At 54.8% G+C, this 19,017-nt stretch overlaps 1 protein-coding gene across 1 annotated transcript in view; it reads left to right on the top strand.

The window, feature by feature from the left end:
• LOC142269304 (centriolin-like) overlaps positions 1–16,653 on the top strand; it is a 153,029-nt gene extending 136,376 nt beyond the window's left edge. The window contains exons 38-43 of the mRNA XM_075332401.1: positions 126–331; positions 432–572; positions 14,717–14,959; positions 15,041–15,103; positions 15,527–15,700; positions 16,088–16,653. Coding sequence (XP_075188516.1) covers positions 126–331; positions 432–572; positions 14,717–14,959; positions 15,041–15,103; positions 15,527–15,700; positions 16,088–16,135 — 875 coding nt within the window. The 3' untranslated portion in view covers positions 16,136–16,653. The remainder of the gene's footprint in view (positions 1–125; positions 332–431; positions 573–14,716; positions 14,960–15,040; positions 15,104–15,526; positions 15,701–16,087) is intronic.
• Positions 16,654–19,017: the final 2,364 nt, after the last annotated feature.

Here is a 19,017-nt window from a genome sequence, read left to right as displayed (position 1 = left end):
CCTCTGCTCGCGGTGGGGATCGGGGGCTTCTACATTAGTTGTCCTCTTGTAATGGTCTGTGGATGATGGGGGTTGTGGTTTTCCTTTTCACATATCTGTTTTTTTACTGTCACTTCTTTTTCCAGGATCTCTTCTGTCAGAGCAGGAAGGAAAGCTTCAGGAGAAATCCAGCGAGGCGGCGGCTCTGCAGCGAGAGGTGGAGACTTACAGAAGTGACCTGAGCCGAGTCCAAGACGAGGCGATGTCAGCAAGCAGGAGAGACGAGAGGAGAATCCTCATATTGAAGGAAACCATCAGCAAGCAGCGGCTGCAGCTGGAGGAGCGGGCTGAGGTGCAGCATTGCACGGCTGGGCAGAGGATGCCGAGGGTTGGGAGGGGGCGGTCTGGCGTAGCAACCGTCACCCATGTCACCGCTTTTCTTTTGGTTTTAGGAGTTTATAAGAGAGAACAGCGGATTAAAGAAGCAGCTGATGGCGGTGGAACAAGCCGCGTACGACAACCAGGAGCGAGCTACGCGGGCACTATCTGAGATCGCACAGCTGCAGGCGGAGCACAGTGTGCTGCAGAAACAGGTGAGCAGCGGCACGGCCCGGGTCACTGCAGGGGTTAATAAGGAGCCACCACTAGGGGCAGCACCCCGATACTTGCCCCCACTGTCCCAGGATCCCGGCTCTCCAGGGACTTCTGCACTAATACACTGTCACAAACGCTCTGCGCTGAGCAGGACAAAGAGAAAAGGGTTCATGTCCTGTATTATAATTATATATATTTCCGGAGATGTCTGTAAAAATCTATGAAGGGAACTAGAAACATCCAAACACCAACTGTCCTTCTCGTCCCCGTGATGAGAAAATGTACGGCCTGCGTCCTCTCCCGTCCCTGGTATGGGGGAATATGCTGTCTTCATCCTCTCCCGTCCCTGTGATGGGGGAATGTGCCTGCGTCCTCTCCTGTCCCTGTGAAAGAGGGTATACGTACAACAATCATTAACAATACAAAACAGACTGTTATAGGAGGAGAGAGGACCCTGCCCGCGAGGGCTCACAGTCTATAGGAGGGGAGAGGACCCTGCCCGCGAGGGCTCACAGTCTACAGGAGGAGAGAGGACCCTGCCCGCGAGGGCTCACAGTCTACAGGAGGAGAGAGGACCCTGCCCGCGAGGGCTCACAGTCTACAGGGAATGGGTGATGGTACAATAGGTGAGGACAGAGCTGGTTGCGCAGTGGTCTCCTGGACTGAGGGCTATTGTAGGTTGTAGGCTTGTTGGAAGAGATGGGTCTTGAGGTTCCTCTTGAAGCTTTCCATGGTAGGGGAGAGTCTGATGTGTTTAGGTAGAGCGTTCCAGAGTATGGGGGAGCACGGGAGAAATCTTGTACGCGATTGTGGGAAGAGGAGATAAGAGAGGAGCAGAGAAGGAGATCTTGTGAGGATCTGAGGTTGCGTGCAGGTAAGTACCAGGAGACGAGGTCACAGATGTAGGGAGGAGACAGGTTGTGGATGGCTTTGTATGTCATGGTTAATGTTTTGAACTGGAGTCGTTGGGTGATGGGAAGCCAGTGAAGGGATTGGCAGAGTGACGAGGCTGGGGAGTAGCGAGGGGAGAGGTGGAGTAAGCGGGCCGCAGAGTTTAGGACAGATTGGAGGGGTGCAAGAGTGTGATGAGAAAATATACCGCCTGCGTCCTTTCCCGTCCCTGTGGTGGGTGAATATGCCACCTTCATCCTCTCTCGTCCCTGTGATGGAGGAATGTGCCTTTGTCCTCTCCCCTCCCCGTGATGAGAAAATGTACCGCCTGCGTCCTCTCCTGTCCCTGTGGTGGGGGAATGTGCTGTCTTCGTCCTCTCCTGTCCCTGTGGTGGGGGAAATGTGCCACCTTCGTCCACTCCCGCCCCTGTGGTGGGGGAAATGTGCCACCTTCGTCCTCTTCCGCCCCTGTGATGGGGGAATGTGCCTTCGTCCTCTCCCGCCCCTGTGATGGGGGAATGTGCCTTCGTCCTCTCCCGCCCCTGTGATGGGGGAATGTGCCTTCGTCCTCTCCCGCCCCTGTGATGGGGGAAATGTGCCACCTTCGTCCTCTCCCGCCCCTGTGATGGGGGAATGTGCCTTCGTCCTCTCCCGCCCCTGTGATGGGGGAATGTGCCTTCGTCCTCTCCCGCCCCTGTGATGGGGGAATGTGCCTTCGTCCTCTCCCGCCCCTGTGATGGGGGAAAGTGCAGCCTTCGTCCTCTCTCGTCCCCGCAATGTGGGAATGTGCCTCCATTGTCCGCAGCCTTGTCCCCTGCACGGAGAGTGAAGGCCCCGGAGGACACGAATGATGAGATTTATTACAGATTTCTTTGTCGCTCCATTGGGAGACCCAGACAATTGGGTGTATAGCTTCTGCCTCCGGAGGCCACACAAAGTATTACACTTTAAAAAGTGTAACCCCTCCCCTCTGCCTATACACCCTCCCGTGCATCACGGGCTCCTCAGTTTTATGCTTTGTGTGGAAGGAGGCACACATCCACTCATCATCTCATTTTAGTTATATCGGTTGGAAGAAAAGTGGGCCCACACGGGGCCCCCGGCATGTTCCCTTCTCACCCCACTATGTCGGCGGTGCTGTTAAGGTTGAGGTACCCATTGCGGGTACAAAGGCAGGAGCCTCATGCCGTCTCCTTCACCATCCCTTAGCGGCTCTGGGAGAAGTGGGATCCTGACCGGTCATCCAGTCACTGGGACCGTGCTCCCTCCGCAGCCCCTGGGGGAATCTGTCGGACAGGAGTTTGTTTATCCTCAGGGACCGGGCCCTGCATCACTAAGGTACTCTGTACCCCCATGGGGGATGTGCATGGAGCGCCTTCATCCCGGACGCTGCAGCAGCTGCTTATTTGTGTCGGCCGGCGGACTTCCGCGCCGACCGCGCCTGTTTGTCGGCCGCGGTATTAAATTTAGTCCCCGGCTTCAATTGCGGCCTAGTAGCAAAACTCCCGCCCCCGGGCCTGTCTATCAGGGATAAGGGCGGGACTGCCGACCTGACGTCGGCTGTGAGGGCCAGGGCATCCTGTATGTTCCTCCCCCCCTCACTGATCACTGTGGGGACTCCAGATTCCCGCACTTTTCTAGCGCCGCCCACGGCTCCTCTCCTCCCCTGAGAGCTCCGGCAGCCATTTCTTTGGCATTCTGCCTGTGGAAGATTTCCTGGAAAGAGCTCTGCAACGCTGGGAGACCTAAGGCAGGGAATCTGGAGGACACACACTCCGCTTTTTAGCGGTCGGTAAGCCACACCGGTCACCCGGTGCTGGTCCCCTTGGGGTGCCGGAATAGATACTATATATATTTATATATTTCTGTTCGGTCGGGCTGTATACCCTTCCCATATACCCTCAGTGATCACTCTCCTGGGAGACAACAGCATGTCGTCCACAAGGAGCAAGGGTGCCAAGACACAGGGTTATTTTGCGACCTGTACCTCTTGTGCGGCTAAGTTACCTGCGGGTTCCACCTACCCTCACTGTGAGCAATGCTCAACCCCTGTTTTGCTTCCACAACTGGAGCCTCGGTCACTAGTGGGCCCCTCGGCTCAGGTAGAATCCCTTGCTCCCCCTGTCCAGGCGGCAGGGACAGAGTTTGCAGTATTTGCTGAAAAACTCTCTGAGTCACTCTCACAATCCATGGCTCAGTCTATGGACAAATGGTCTGCCAAGCTGCTTGAAGCTTTGCAGTCCAGACCGGTCCCTACACAGGCCCCGGGCCCTGTTGGATCTTCACCCCCAGGCCCCTCTCTGCCCGCGCCGCAGCACGTTCCCAGGGGGGGCCCTAGGTCTCACGTGGAGGACTCCGGCCCGGACCACAGTCCCAGGCCGGCTAAGCGGGCTCGCTGGGACTCTTGCCCGACTTCTTCACGCTGCTCGGGTTCCCAGCGTGAGGACTCTCTGGAGGACGAGGCGGACGTCGCTGCTCAGGGCTCTGACACTGACGTTGCCCTCAATCTTGATACACCTGAAGGGGACGCCATAGTAAATGATCTTATCTCGTCCATCAACCAGGTGTTAGATCTGTCTCCCCCGCCTCCACCTGTAGAGGAGTCGGCTTCTCAGCAGGAGAAACACCAGTTTCGGTTCCCTAAACGTACACGGAGTGCGTTTTTCGATCACTCTAACTTCAGAGATGCTGTCCAGAAGCCCAGAGCGGTTCCGGACAAGCGCTTTACTAAGCGCCTTACTGACACACGTTACCCCTTCCCTTCTGACGTTGTTAAGGGTTGGGCTCAATGTCCCAAGGTGGATCCCCCAGTCTCTAGATTGGCGGCTAGATCTGTGGTATCGGTTGCAGATGGATCATCGCTAAAGGATGCCACTGACAGGCAGATAGAGCTCCTGATGAAATCCATCTATGAAGCCACGGGCGCGTCTTTTGCCCCGGCCTTTGCAGCCGTGTGGGCACTACAAGCTATCTCAGCTTGTCTGGCTGAGATTAATGCGGTTACACGTAATTCTGCTCCGCAGGTTACGTCTTTGACTTCCCAGGCGTCAGTTTTTTTCTTCCTACGCCATGAACGCAGTTTTAGACTCTGCTAGCCGTACAGCGGTGGCATCTGCTAACTCTGTGGTAGTCCGCAGGGCCATGTGGCTGCGCGAATGGAAGGCAGATTCGGCCTCCAAGAGGTTCTTAACTGGTTTGCCGTTTGCTGGCGACCGATTGTTTGGCGAACGATTGGATGAGATTATTAAGGAATCTAAGGGAAAGGACTCCTCCTTACCCCAGTCCAAACCAAAGAGACCTCAGCAACGACAGATACAATCGAGGTTTCGGTCCTTTCGTCCCTCCGCCAAGCCCCAATCCTCTTCGTCCAGCAGGCCGGAGAAAGGCCGGAGGAACTCATATGCGTGGCGGGCTAAGTCACGCCCCCAAAAGGCCGCAGGAGGCACTGCTTCCAAGGCGGCCTCCTCATGACTCTCGGCATCCCCGAACCGCATCCTCGGTCGGTGGCAGGCTCTCCCGCTTTTGCGACGCCTGGTGGCCACATGTTCAAGACCGAAGGGTGAGAGACATTCTGTCTCACGGTTACAGGATAGAGTTCAGCTCTCGTCCTCCGACTCGTTTCTTCAGAACCTCTCCGCCCCCCGCTCAGGCCGATGCACTTTTTCAGGCGGTGAACGCTCTGAAAACAGAAGGAGTTGTGATCCCTGTTCCCCTCCAGGAACATGGTCGCGGCTTTTACTCCAACTTGTTTGTGGTGCCAAAGAAGGACGGCTCGTTCCGTCCCGTTCTGGACCTCAAACTACTCAACAGACATGTGAGCACCAGACGGTTTCGGATGGAATCTCTCCGCTCTGTCATCGCTTCAATGTCACAAGGAGACTTCCTAGCATCAATCGACATCAAGGATGCTTATCTCCATGTGCCGATCGCACCCGAACATCAACGCTTTTTGCGCTTCGCCATCAGGGACGAACACCTTCAGTTCGTGGCATTGCCTTTCGGCCTGGCGACAGCCCCACGGGTGTTCACCAAGGTCATGGCATCTGTTGTGGCGGTCCTACACTCTCAGGGACACTCGGTGATTCCCTACTTAGACGATCTTCTGGTCAGGGCACCCTCTCAGTTGGCGTATCAAAACAGCCTTTCCGTCGCTCTGGCGACTCTCCAGCAGTTCGGATGGATCATCAACTTTCCAAAATCCAAGTTGACACCGACCCAATCACTGACGTACCTTGGGATGGAGTTTCATACTCAGTCAGCGGTGGTCATGCTACCGCTGGACAAACAGCTTTCTCTGCAGGCAGGGGTGCAATCTCTTCTTCGGGGTCAGTCACACCCCTTGAGGCGCCTCATGCACTTCCTGGGGAAGATGGTGGCAGCGATGGAGGCAGTGCCCTTCGCACAATTCCATCTGCGGCCACTCCAGTGGGACATTCTCCGACAATGGGACAGGAGGTCGACCTCACTCGACAGGAACGTCTCTCTTTCCCTTGCAACCAAGACGTCACTTCAGTGGTGGCTCCTTCCCAACTCTCTGTCGCAGGGGAAATCCTTCCTACCCCCCACCTGGGCTGTGGTCACGACGGACGCGAGCCGGTCAGGGTGGGGGGCGGTTTTTCTCCACCACAGGGCTCAGGGAACCTGGACTCCGAGAGTCATCCCTTCAGATCAATATTCTGGAGATAAGGGCAGTGTATCTAGCCCTATTGGCCTTTCATCGGTGGCTGGAGGGCAGGCAGATCCGAATCCAGTCGGACAACGCCACGGCCGTCGCGTACATCAACCACCAAGGCGGCACTCGCAGTCGTCAAGCCTTCCAGGAAGTCCGACGAATTCTGCAGTGGGTGGAAGCCACAGCTTCCACCATCTCCGCAGTTCACATCCCGGGCGTAGAAAACTGGGAAGCAGATTTTCTCAGCCGACAGGGCATGGACGCGTGGGAATGGTCTCTTCACCCAGACGTGTTTCGAGAGATCTGTCGCCGCTGGGGAACGCCGGACGTCGATCTCATGGCGTCACGGCACAACAACAAAGTCCCGGCATTCATGGCCCGGTCTCAAGATCACAGAGCTCTGGCGGCGGACGCATTAGTTCAGGATTGGTCGCAGTTTCGACTTCCCTATCTGTTTCCTCCTCTGGCGATGCTCCCCAGAGTGCTGCGCAAAATCAGATCCGACTGTCGTCGCGCCATTCTCGTCGCTCCAGATTGGCCGAGGCGGTCGTGGTACCCAGATCTGTGGCATCTCACGGTGGGTCAACCGTGGGCGCTCCCAGACCGCCCAGACTTGCTGTCTCAAGGGCCGTTTTTCCATCTGAATTCTGCGGCCCTCAACCTGACTGTGTGGCCATTGAGTCCTGGCTCCTAGCGTCCTCAGGGTTATCTCCAGATGTCATTGCCACCATGAGACAGGCCAGGAAACCAACGTCCGCCAAGATCTATCACAGGACTTGGAGGATCTTCTTATCCTGGTGCTCTGACAAGGGTTTTACTCCCTGGCCCTTTGCCTTACCCACTTTTCTTTCATTCCTTCAATCCGGAATGGACAAGGGTTTGTCTCTCGGCTCTCTCAAGGGACAAGTATCGGCGCTTTCCGTATTTTTTCAAAAGTGTCTAGCCAGGCTTCCGCAGGTCCGCACGTTCCTGCAGGGAGTTTGCCACATAGTCCCACCTTACAAGCGTCCGCTGGAACCCTGGGACCTCAACAGGGTGCTAACGGCTCTTCAGAAACCACCTTTCGAGCCGCTGCGGGAGGTCTCTTTATCACGTCTTTCGCAGAAGGTGGCTTTTCTAGTGGCAGTTACATCGCTCCGTAGAGTGTCGGAGCTGGCAGCGCTGTCATGCAAAGCCCCCTTCCTGGTTTTTCACCAGGATAAGGTGGTTCTGCGTCCTGTCCCGGAATTTCTCCTTAAGGTGGTATCCCCGTTTCATCTCAATCAGGATATCTCCTTACCTTCATTTTGCCCTCATCCAGTTCACCAATGTGAAAAGTATTTACACTCGTTAGATTTAGTGAGAGCACTCCGGCTCTACGTGTCTCGCACGGCGCCCCTGCGCCGTTCAGATGCGCTCTTTGTCCTTGTCGCTGGCCAGCGTAAGGGTTCGCAGGCTTCCAAGTCAACCTTGGCTCGATGGATCAAGGAACCGATTCTTGAATCCTACCGTTCTTCTGGGCTTCCGCTTCCTTTGGGGCTGAAAGCCCATTCTACCGGAGCCGTGCGTGCGTCCTGGGCATTGCGGCACCAGGCTACGGCTCAGCAGGTGTGTCAGGCAGCTACCTGGTCTAGTCTGCACACTTTCACGAAACACTATCAGGTGCATACCTATGCTTCGGCAGACGCCAGTCTAGGTAGGCGAGTCCTTCAGGCGGCTGTTGCCCACCTGTAAGAGGGGGTCGTTTTTCGGCTCTTTTTATCGAGGTATTCTTTTACCCACCCAGGGACTGCTTTTGGACGTCCCAATTGTCTGGGTCTCCCAATGGAGCGACAAAGAAGAAGGGAATTTTGTTTACTTACCGTAAATTCCTTTTCTTCTAGCTCCTATTGGGAGACCCAGCACCCGCCCCTGTTCCCTTCGGGCTGTTGTTCTTTTGTGTACACATGTTGTTCATGTTGAATTGTTCTTTTGGTTCATGGTTTTCAGTTCTCCGAACATCCTTCGGATTGAATTTACCTTAGACCAATTTATAAGTTTCCTCCTTCCTGCTTTTGCACCAAAACTGAGGAGCCCGTGATGCACGGGAGGGTGTATAGGCAGAGGGGAGGGGTTACACTTTTTAAAGTGTAATACTTTGTGTGGCCTCCGGAGGCAGAAGCTATACACCCAATTGTCTGGGTCTCCCAATAGGAGCTAGAAGAAAAGGAATTTACGGTAAGTAAACAAAATTCCCTTTCTTTTTCGCTCCTAATTGGGAGACCCAGACAGTGGGTGTATAGCTACTGCCTCTGGAGGCCGCACAAAGAACTACACTTAAAAGTGTAAGGCCCCTCCCCTTCTGGCTATACACCCTCCCGTAGGAGTACGGATTCCTCAGTTTTAGCTTTGTGCGAAGGAGGTCAGACACGCACGCATAGCTCCATTGTTTTTAGTCAGCAGCAGCTGCTGACTATGTCGGATGGAAGAAAAGAGGGCCCATACAGGGCTCCCAGCATGCTCCCTTCTCACCCCACTGTATGTCGGAGGTGTTTGTAAGGTTGAGGTACCCATTGCGGGTACGGCGGCTGGAGCCCACATGCTGATTCCTTCCCCATCCCTTTTTACAGGGCTCTGGGTGAAGTGGGATTTACTGGTCTCCAGGCACTGAGACCGTGCTCCATCTACAGCCCCTGGAGAAGATGCTGGATGGAGCGGAGTACATCAGGGACATGGCCCTGCTTCCTCAAGGTACTCTGTGTCCCCGTGCATTTGGCGCTCACACCGCAGCATGCTGGGTGTTGTAGTGCGCCGGGGACATCAGCGCTGCGGCGCTTGTGCCATGGCCTCATTCAGCTTCGCTGAAGCAGGCACACTTTTGGGAAACGGTCGCGCCGGCCGCTGGGACTGCGGCGCGGCTGGCACTTGTGGTGCGCCGGGGACTTCAGCGCGGGCCGCGCTTTTACGGCGGCCGCGCTGATAACTCGAGTCCCCGGCTTTTGCGGCCTAGTTCCGTTCGTTCCCGCCCCCAGACCTGCCAGTCAGGAGAGGGGCGGGACGCTGGTCAGTGCATCAGCGCTGAGGGCTGGAGTCGTTTTTACATACTCCAGCCCTCACAATAGGCACAGAGGGGACACTGTTTCCCGCACTTTTGTTTGGGAACTCCCACGGACCGCCCCTCTCCACAGACGCCGGCAGCCATTCCTGCTGACACGCTGAGCTGCAGAGGGGAGCCGGGGAGACCCAGACAAGGAATTCTGCGCCTCTTACCCGCTATTCAGCGGGCGGTAAGCAGCCCTCAGGGCTCACCCCCTCTTGTGCCAGTAGTAATCTTAGTATTTTGTTCCTGCAAATACTTTGTACTGCATAGCGCTGGTCGCCCTTTGGCTATAGACTCTCTCACATTGCAGAGAGCCAACAGCATGTCGTCCACAAAACGCAAGGGTGCCAAGGCACAGACATTATATGCTTCCTGTACCGCATGTGGGACTTTTCTACCGGCAGGCTCCACTGACCCCCATTGTGTGCAGTGCTCGGCCCCTGCGGCACTTGCACAGTCGGGACCTCTGCTGGACGTGACCCAGGGTGTACCACCTGTGAATGCTGTCCAGGTGACAGGAACTGAGTTTACAGCTTTTGCTGACAGAATGTCTCTCACTATGTCACAAATTCTTGACACATTGCGAGCTAGGCCTGTACTTCAGGCCACGGACACTGTGCAATCATTGCCCCCTGGTCCCCCTCAGCTGAATTACCTCCAAGCTCCGGGACGGGCACATACACCTCAGGGTGAAGACTCTGACTCGGACGATGGCCCCAGGCAACCTAAGCGGGCTCGCTATGAGGGGCCTTCACATTCATCTCAATGGTCAGGATCCCAGCGAGATGAATCTATGGGTGATGAGGCGGACGTAACTGATCAGGATTCTGATCCTGGGACCGCTCTCAATCTAGATACACCAGATGGTGACGCCATAGTTAATGATCTTATAGCGTCCATCAATAAGATGTTAAATATTTCCCCACCAGCTCCTCTTGTAGAGGAGTCAGCTTCGCAGCACGAGAGAATCCATTTCAGATATCCTAAGCGTACATTAAGCACTTTTCTGGACCACGCTGACTTTAGAGACGCAATCCAGAAACCCCACGCTTATCCGGAAAGGCGTTTTTCTAAACGGCTTAAAGATACACGCTATCCTTTTCCCCCTGAGGTGGTCAAGGGTTGGACCCAGTGTCCAAAAGTGGATCCTCCAATTTCCAGGCTTGCAGCTAGATCCTTGGTTGCAGTTGAAGATGGAGCGGCACTTAAAGATGCCACTGACAGGCAGATGGAGCTCTGGCTGAAATCCATCTATGAAGCGATTGGAGCGTCGTTAGCGCCATCTTTTGCTGCCGTATGGGCACTCCAAGCTATCTCAGCCGGGCTTGTGCAAGTCGACTCAGTCACACGTGCATTTGCCCCGCAGGTAGCACCATTGACCTCGCAAATGGCGGCATTCGCGTCGTACGCGATTAATGCTGTTCTTGACGCTACAAGCCGCACGGCAGTGGCGTCAGCCAACTCCGTTGTTTTGCGTAGGGCCCTGTGGTTGAGACATTGGAAGGCAGATTCTCATTCCAAGAAGTGCTTAACCAATTTGCCTTTTTCTCGTGACCGATTGTTTGGAGAGCGTTTGGATGAAATCATCAAACACTCCAAGGGTAAGGACTCATCCTTACCGCAACACAGACAAAACAAACCCCAACAGAGGAAGGGTCAGTCTGGTTATCGGTCCTTTCGAGGACCGGGCAGGTCCCAATTCGCCTCGTCAAAAAAGACTCAAAAAGACCAGAGACGCTCAGATTCTTGGAGGTCTCAGTCACGCCCAAAAAGGACAGCCGGAGGAACCGTTGCCAAGACGGCGTCCTCCTGACTTGCAGTCTCCGATTCCCACACCCTCGGTCGGTGGGAGGCTTTCCCACTTTGGCGACATTTGGCTGTCACGCGTCAAAGACCGTTGGGTGAGGGATATTCTGTCTCACGGGTACAGGATAGAGTTCAGTTCTCGTCCGCCAACTCGTTTCTTCAGAACTTCTCCACCACCAGACCGAGCCGATGCTCTGTTGCAGGCGGTGGCCGCTCTAAAGGCGGAAGGAGTGGTGACCTCCGTCCCTCTTCAGGAACAAGGTCACGGTTTTTACTCCAATCTGTTTGTGGTCCCAAAAAAGGACGGATCGTATCGACCCGTCCTGGATCTAAAGTTGCTCAACAGACACGTAAAAGTCAGGAGGTTCCGGATGGAATCCCTACGCTCCGTCATAGCCTCAATGTCTCAAGGAGATTTTCTAGCATCAATAGATATCAAAGATGCGTATCTCCACGTGCCGATTGCGCCAGAGCATCAGCGTTTCCTACGCTTCGTCATACACGACGAACACCTGCAGTTCGTAGCGTTACCTTTCGGTCTGGCAACAGCCCCCCGGGTCTTCACCAAGGTCATGGCAGCAGTAGTAGCTGTTCTGCACTCGCAAGGTCACTCGGTCATCCCGTATCTAGACGACCTGCTTATAAAGGCACCCTCTCAAGAGGCATGCCAACACAGTCTGAAGGTGGCACTAGACACTCTCCAGAGTTTCGGGTGGATTATCAACTTTCCAAAGTCTCATCTAACCCCGACCCAATCTCTGACTTATCTTGGCATGGAGTTTCATACTCTCTCAGCGATAGTGAAGCTTCCACTGGACAAGCAGTGTTCGCTACGGACTGGAGTGCAATCTCTCCTTCAGAGCCAGTCGCACTCACTGAGGCGCCTCATGCATTTCCTAGGAAAGATGGTAGCAGCAATGGAGGCGGTCCCGTTCGCGCAGTTTCATCTGCGCCCTCTACAATGGGACATTCTACGCCAATGGGACGGGAAATCGACGTCCCTCGACAGGACTGTCTCCCTCTCTCAGACTGCCAAGGACTCTCTGCGTTGGTGGCTTCTCCCCACCTCATTGTCACAGGGAAAGTCGTTCCTACCCCCATCCTGGGCAGTGGTCACGACGGATGCGAGCCTATCAGGGTGGGGAGCGGTGTTTCTCCACCACAGGGCTCAGGGGACGTGGACTCAGGAAGAGTCCACCCTGCAGATCAATGTTCTGGAAATCAGAGCAGTCTATCTTGCTCTGCGAGCCTTCCAACAATGGCTGGAAGGCAAGCAGATTCGGATTCAGTCGGACAATTCCACGGCGGTGGCGTACATCAACCACCAAGGGGGAACACGCAGTCGCCAAGCCTTTCAGGAAGTCCGGCGGATTTTGACGTGGGTGGAAAGCAAAGCGTCCACCATATCCGCAGTTCACATCCCAGGCGTGGAAAACTGGGAAGCAGACTTTCTCAGTCGCCAGGGCATGGACGCAGGAGAATGGTCCCTTCACCCGGACGTGTTTCAGCAGATCTGTTGCCGCTGGGGGACGCCGGACGTCGATCTGATGGCGTCACGGCACAACAACAAGGTCCCAGTTTTCATGGCACGGTCTCACGATCACCGAGCGCTGGCGGCAGACGCCTTGGTTCAGGATTGGTCGCAATTCCGACTCCCCTATGTGTTCCCACCTCTAGTATTGTTACCCAGAGTTCTCCGGAAAATCAGGTCCGACTGCCATCGAGCCATTCTCGTCGCTCCAGACTGGCCAAGAAGGTCGTGGTACCCGGATCTGTGGCATCTCACGGTAGGCCAACCGTGGGCACTACCAGACCGTCCAGATTTGCTGTCTCAAGGGCCGTTTTTCCATCTGAATTCTGCGGCCCTGAACCTGACTGTGTGGCCATTGAGTCCTGGATCCTAGCGGCCTCAGGTTTATCTCATGAAGTTGTTGCCACAATGAGACAGGCTAGAAAACCATCCTCAGCTAAGATCTATCACAGGACGTGGAAGATATTCTTAGCTTGGTGCTTGGCTCAGGGGTTTTCTCCCTGGCCATTTGCATTGCCAATTTTTCTTTCCTTCCTGCAGTCTGGGTTGGAAAAAGGTTTGTCGCTTAGCTCTCTTAAGGGTCAAGTCTCCGCGCTATCCGTATTCTTTCAGAAGCGCTTGGCACGGCTTTCTAAAGTACGCACGTTTCTCCAAGGAGTTTGTCATATCGTTCCTCCTTACAGACGGCCATTGGAACCCTGGGATCTGAACAAGGTTCTCATTGCTCTCCAGAAGCCGCCTTTCGAGCCTTTGAAAGAGGTTTCCCTTTCTCGGCTTTCACAAAAAGTAGTTTTTCTTGTGGCGGTCACGTCTCTTCGAAGAGTGTCCGAGCTAGCGGCGTTATCTTGCAAATCTCCCTTCCTGGTGTTTCACCAAGACAAGGTAGTACTGCGTCCAATTCCAGAGTTTTCTCCCAAGGTGGTTTCTTCCTTTCATCTCAATCAGGATATCACTTTGCCATCTTTGTGTCCGCATCCAGTTCACCAATTTGAAAAAGGTTTACATCTGTTGGACCTGGTGAGAGCACTCAGGATTTACATTTCTCGCACGGCGTCTCTACGCCGTTCTGATGCGCTCTTTGTCCTAGTCGCTGGTCAGCATAAGGGATCGCAAGCTTCCAAATCCACCCTGGCGCGGTGGATCAAGGAACCAATTCTTCACACATACCGTTCTGCTGGGCTTCCGATTCCATCTGGACTGAAGGCCCATTCTACCAGAGCCGTGGGTGCGTCCTGGGCATTGCGGCATCAGGCTACGGCTCAGCAGGTGTGCCAGGCGGCTACCTGGTCGAGTCTGCACACGTTTACCAAACACTATCAAGTGCATACCTACGCTTCGGCAGATGCCAGCCTAGGTAGACAGGTCCTTCAGGCGGCGGTGGCCCACCTGTAGGAAAGGGCTGTCTGACAGCCCGTTCATGTGGTATCTTTTTACCCACCCAGGGACTGCTTTTGGACGTCCCACTGTCTGGGTCTCCCAATTAGGAGCGAAAAAGAAGAAGGGAATTTTGTTTACTTACCGTAAATTCCTTTTCTTCTAGCTCCAATTGGGAGACCCAGCACCCGCCCTATTTGTTCTTAGGGTTTCGTTTTTCGGGTGCACATGTTGTTCATGTTGTTTCTTAAGTTCTCCGATCTTGTTATCGGATTGAATTTGTTTTTGAAACTGTTATTGGCTTTCCTCCTTCTTGCTTTGGTACTAAAACTGAGGAATCCGTACTCCTACGGGAGGGTGTATAGCCAGAAGGGGAGGGGCCTTACACTTTTAAGTGTAGTTCTTTGTGCGGCCTCCAGAGGCAGTAGCTATACACCCACTGTCTGGGTCTCCCAATTGGAGCTAGAAGAAAAGGAATTTACGGTAAGTAAACAAAATTCCCTTCTCTTTCACATTTAGTTTTTATTTCATAAGTGGCTGGTTCTTCTGCAGTCACTCGTCTGTAATTTGGGGGGCGCCAGCTCCGACCTCCTCAGCCTCATGGCCTATACCTGGCCGGCTGGACTCTGACCACCACGAGGGTGAGTGAGGACGGGCTGTGGTGTCCACTGCACTCGGCGGTCACGGGGGTGGTTGGCCCTGTACTGATGACTGGTGCCTCACCACCCCTTGCTGCTCGTCTTCCTCAGGACCCTGAAGGAGCTGGGAGCAGATAATGGGGATTGTACTCTCTCTACTTTTTGTATTGCAGCTGAAGAGTCAGGAGGAGCTGGACAGGTGCCAGCAGGAGGTCAATGAGGCCGTGAAGGAGCTAAAAGCGCGAGTGAAGCTGGAGATCCAGAGCAGCTTACAGGGGCTTCAGTGCAGCGCGGCGGCCGAGCTCCCGGAGGACATGGAGCCGGATCACAGCCTGCGGGCACGGCTGGACCGCCTGCAGGAGGATTACCCCTTCTGTGCCCGCCCCTCCTCCCCGGAGCATCGGGCCACCATACTTGTGAGTGTAGTTCCCCAGCCCTCGTGTACTGATCATGGTACTCGTGGTCATGTCTCTGACTATGCTGCGTCCTCCTCACAGGATGAACAATGGCGCGGAGAGGCCCTACGAGAAAAGCTGCGGCAGCAGGAGGACCGGCTGAAGGTGACTACCAACGCCCCTGCTCATATTACAAGCTCTTTATAGGGCCTCTGTCAGCACAGAATGACTGGACTAACCAAGCCCAGGCGCTCGTGCATCATGGCGGCCAGTCATTTATATACCCCTCCCCACCTACTTGCTCTCCTATCTCCGCACTTCTCTGCTCTATGAAGACACAACTGTCAATCAAAGTCGGGGGTGGAGATGGAGGCAATATAAGCAGGTGGGAAGGTGCATGGAGATGACTGGCCGCCATGATGCCTGAGCTGGGTTAGTCCAGTCATTCTGTGCTGACAGAAGCCATTTAAGGGAATCCTGAATCTAAATAAACAATCCGCACTCAGGTGTTCACCAGACGAGCCGCCCTGCGGGGGGCGCCAGTTCAGTTCTGGTAAACACCCTGTGATCCAGTTGTGCTCATTTCAGGCGCAGCTCCACCAGCGAATGTCCAAACAAGCGGCCGTGCTGAGCCAAGGGCGGCAGCAGACGGAGGGCTCCCTGCACAGCCTGCGCCGCCGGCTCCACACACTGGACCACCTGGTCTCTTCCGGATCAGCGCAGTCACCAACCCCAGAAACGAGCAGCCTCCAGCTCCCCCAGGTGCGTGGTCTGACCCTACACAGATTGTGGGGGCGTCTTATCATAAGGGGGCCACTCCCTGGCCTCACCTGACACGGGAGGTTCTTGGTTAAAGGTTTCATCCAGTCAATGCTCAGTCCGGCGCACGCAGTGTCTGCCACCAGCACATAGGGGGCAGTGTCTTTGCCTATAGTATATTGTGACAAAAAAGAGACAACTGCACTCTGCAGGGAATATAGACCTGCATTACTGCTATGGAGGAGATACTTGGCACAAAAATGGCCAGATTTATGTGAGCCCAACAGCCTGCGGCAAGGCCACCTCTATTTGTTGGGTCCCTGCCGACTCTAACTCCTTTCTTTGGGTTTTATTATATTGGGGGCTCAACAGTTGTTACTTCTGTTCCAGGTGACATCGCTGCAGGATTATACCCCGGAGACATTGGAGTTGCACTGATTTCTGCTGTACCTAGCTCCGCCCACCCAGCTGGGTGCAGTAGTCCCCCGCGGTGAGGGGAGGGCCGTGATCGCACGGATTTCTACAGATTTATTTATTTTTGTGATTTGTAAATTAATTAAGATTATTTTTTTTTTATCTTGTGAATTTCTATGAATAAATGACGATTTATAAGATGTCTTGTTCTTCTTTCCTGGTATGATGGGAGTTGTAGTTCCACAGCTGGTTGGAGATGACAAGGCTCCGATCTCCAGGATGGCACACAGGGGAAGAAATGATCGGCGCTGGGGTCTGCAGCGACCCAAGACCAGCCCCCTCCCCCACATATCAAATCCCTTAAAAATTGTATTAATGTCAGTATGGCATCCAATATGGAGAGAGCGGGAGACGAGCTGACGGCGGCTATCAAAGCAACCTGGACTTCCATCACACCTCAGCAGTGCCACAGGCTGATCGCCTCCATGCCAGATTGCCGCAGTAATTCATGCAAAAGGAGCCGCGAGCAAGTATTGAGGCATTTACTGTACAGACTTCTCAGGAGGCAACTTTTCTTCGTCGCTCTATTGCAGGGGTGGGGAACCTCCGGCCCGCGGGCCGTATACGGCCCGTGACGACTTTTTATGCGGCCCCCGGGCACATTCCCGGGGACCATTGTGCTTTGGTGGCAGCCGCGCTTTTCCCGGCTGCCGGCCCTTTAAATCCCACTGCCTGATGCCCTGTGGGTAGATGCTAGAATGTACGGGCTCTCTCCAGATCCTGACTTCCAGGACCTGACTGCAGCCCATACATTCTAGGCTTATCCCCGGCCTGTGTGCTCTGGTGGGCGGGTAAGCAGCACGCTGCGATAAAGTCACACAGAAGAGCTGCAGCAGGTTTACCAGCCTCCCGGACCTGCTGTGTGTGTGTGACTCTCCCTCCCCCTCACTGCGAGTACTCAACCCATCGCTGCCCCCCCCCGCTCAGTGCTGTGTACCCCCTCGTACTGTGTGTACCCCCCAATGCTGTATGTACCCCCTAGTGCAGTGTGTACCCCCTAGTGCAGTGTGTACCCCCTAGTGCAGTGTGTACCCCCTAGAACAGTGAGTACCCCCTAATGCTGTGTGTACCCCTTAATGCTGTGTGTACCCCTTAATGCTGCGTGTACCCCTTAATGCTGTGAGTACCCCCTAATGCTGTGTGTACCCCCTAATGCTGTGTGTACCCCCTAATGCTGTGTGTACCCCTTAATGCTGTGTGTACCCCTTAATGCTGTGTGTACCCCTTAATGCTGCGTGTACCCCTTAATGCTGTGTGTACCCCCTCGTGCTGTGTGTACCCCCTCGTGCTGTGTGTACCCCCTTGTGCTGTGTATACCCCCTCGTGCTGTGTGTACCCCCTCATGCTGTGTGTACCCCCTCATGCTGTGTACCTCCTAGTACAGTGTGTACCCCCCAGTGCTGTGTACCCCCAGGTGCTGTGTGTACCCCCTAATGCTGTGTACACCACAGTGCTGTGTACCCCCTCATCGCGGTGTAACCCCTCACTGCTGTCCGTGCCCCCCCTAGTGCTGTCTGTACCCCCTGGGTGATGTCTATGCCCCCCCACCAGTGCTGTCCGCACCACCTAATGCTGTCCATGCTGCCACCAGTGCTGTCCATGCCACGGTGAGTGCTGTCTGTGCCCCCCTTATGCTGTCCATGCTCCCCAGTGCTGTGTGCCACCCCTCAGTGCTCTTAACTCGCTACTGCTGTCTGTACCCTCCCACTGCTTTCTATGCTCCCCAGTCCGTGCTCTCCTGTTGATGTCAATGTTCCCCCAGACCTGTCTGTCTCCCTAGTGCTGCCACCCAGTGCAGTCCGTGCTGCCACCCAGTGCAGCGCGTTCTGCCACCCAGTGCTGTGCGTGTCCCCAGTCATGTCTGTGCCACCGCCAGGGCTGTCCATGCCCCCTACTGATGTATATGCCCCAGCCCCTCCTGTGATGTATATGCCCCAGCCCCTCCTGTGATCTATATGCCCCAGCCCCTCCTGTGATGTATATGCCCCAGCCCCTCCTGTGATGTGTACTCCCAGTGTCTCCTGTAATTTATGCGCCCCGGCCCCTCCTGTGATGTGTATGCCCCCAGCATCTCCAGACAGAGACAAACCTGGAAAAGCAGCTGTGAGAAACAAGATGATCAATATCACCGAACATCACAATCGCACCAAAGAGAAGCAGCTCCGGCCACCACAATAGGGGTGAGTTAATTAATCGTTTGACCAAATATAGCAGGGTTATTTTTCAGGTTGATAATGTTGTGCGGCCCCCAAAGGTTAGTAGGAAATTCCAAATGGCCCCCGGCAGTAAAAAGGTTCCCCACCCCTGCTCTATTGGGAGACCCAGACGATTGGGTGTATAGCACTGCCTCCGGAGGTCACACAAAGCAATTACACTAAAAAGTGTAAGGCCCCTCCCCTTCTGGCTATACACCCCCAGTGGGATCACTGGCTCACCAGTTTTCTGCTTTGTGCGAAGGAGGTCAGACATCCACGCATAGCTCCACTGTTTGTAGTCAGCAGTAGCTGCTGGCTATATCGGATGGAAGAAAAGAGGGTCCATATGGGGCCCCCAGCATGCTCCCTTCTCACCCGCGGTGGTGCTTGTAAGGTTGAGGTACCTATTGCTGGTAGAGAGGCTGGAGCCCACATGCTGTTTTCCTTCCACATCCCCTGGAGGGCTCTGTGGAAGTGGGATCTTGCCGGCCCCCAAGCCCTGGGGCCGGGCTCCATCCACAGACCCATAGAACCTGCTGGATTTGGAGCGGGAGTGCCGTTCAGGGACAAGGCCCTGCAACTTTCAGGTACTCTGTGTCCCCGGCAGGCACGGACACTCTCAGGCTTGCTGAGCGTTATAGTGCGCCGGGG

The sequence above is a fragment of the Anomaloglossus baeobatrachus genome, unplaced genomic scaffold, assembly GCF_048569485.1.
Source record: "Anomaloglossus baeobatrachus isolate aAnoBae1 unplaced genomic scaffold, aAnoBae1.hap1 Scaffold_318, whole genome shotgun sequence".
Lineage (NCBI taxonomy): Eukaryota > Metazoa > Chordata > Amphibia > Anura > Aromobatidae > Anomaloglossus > Anomaloglossus baeobatrachus.
This window is presented reverse-complemented; position numbering and strand designations above follow the sequence as displayed.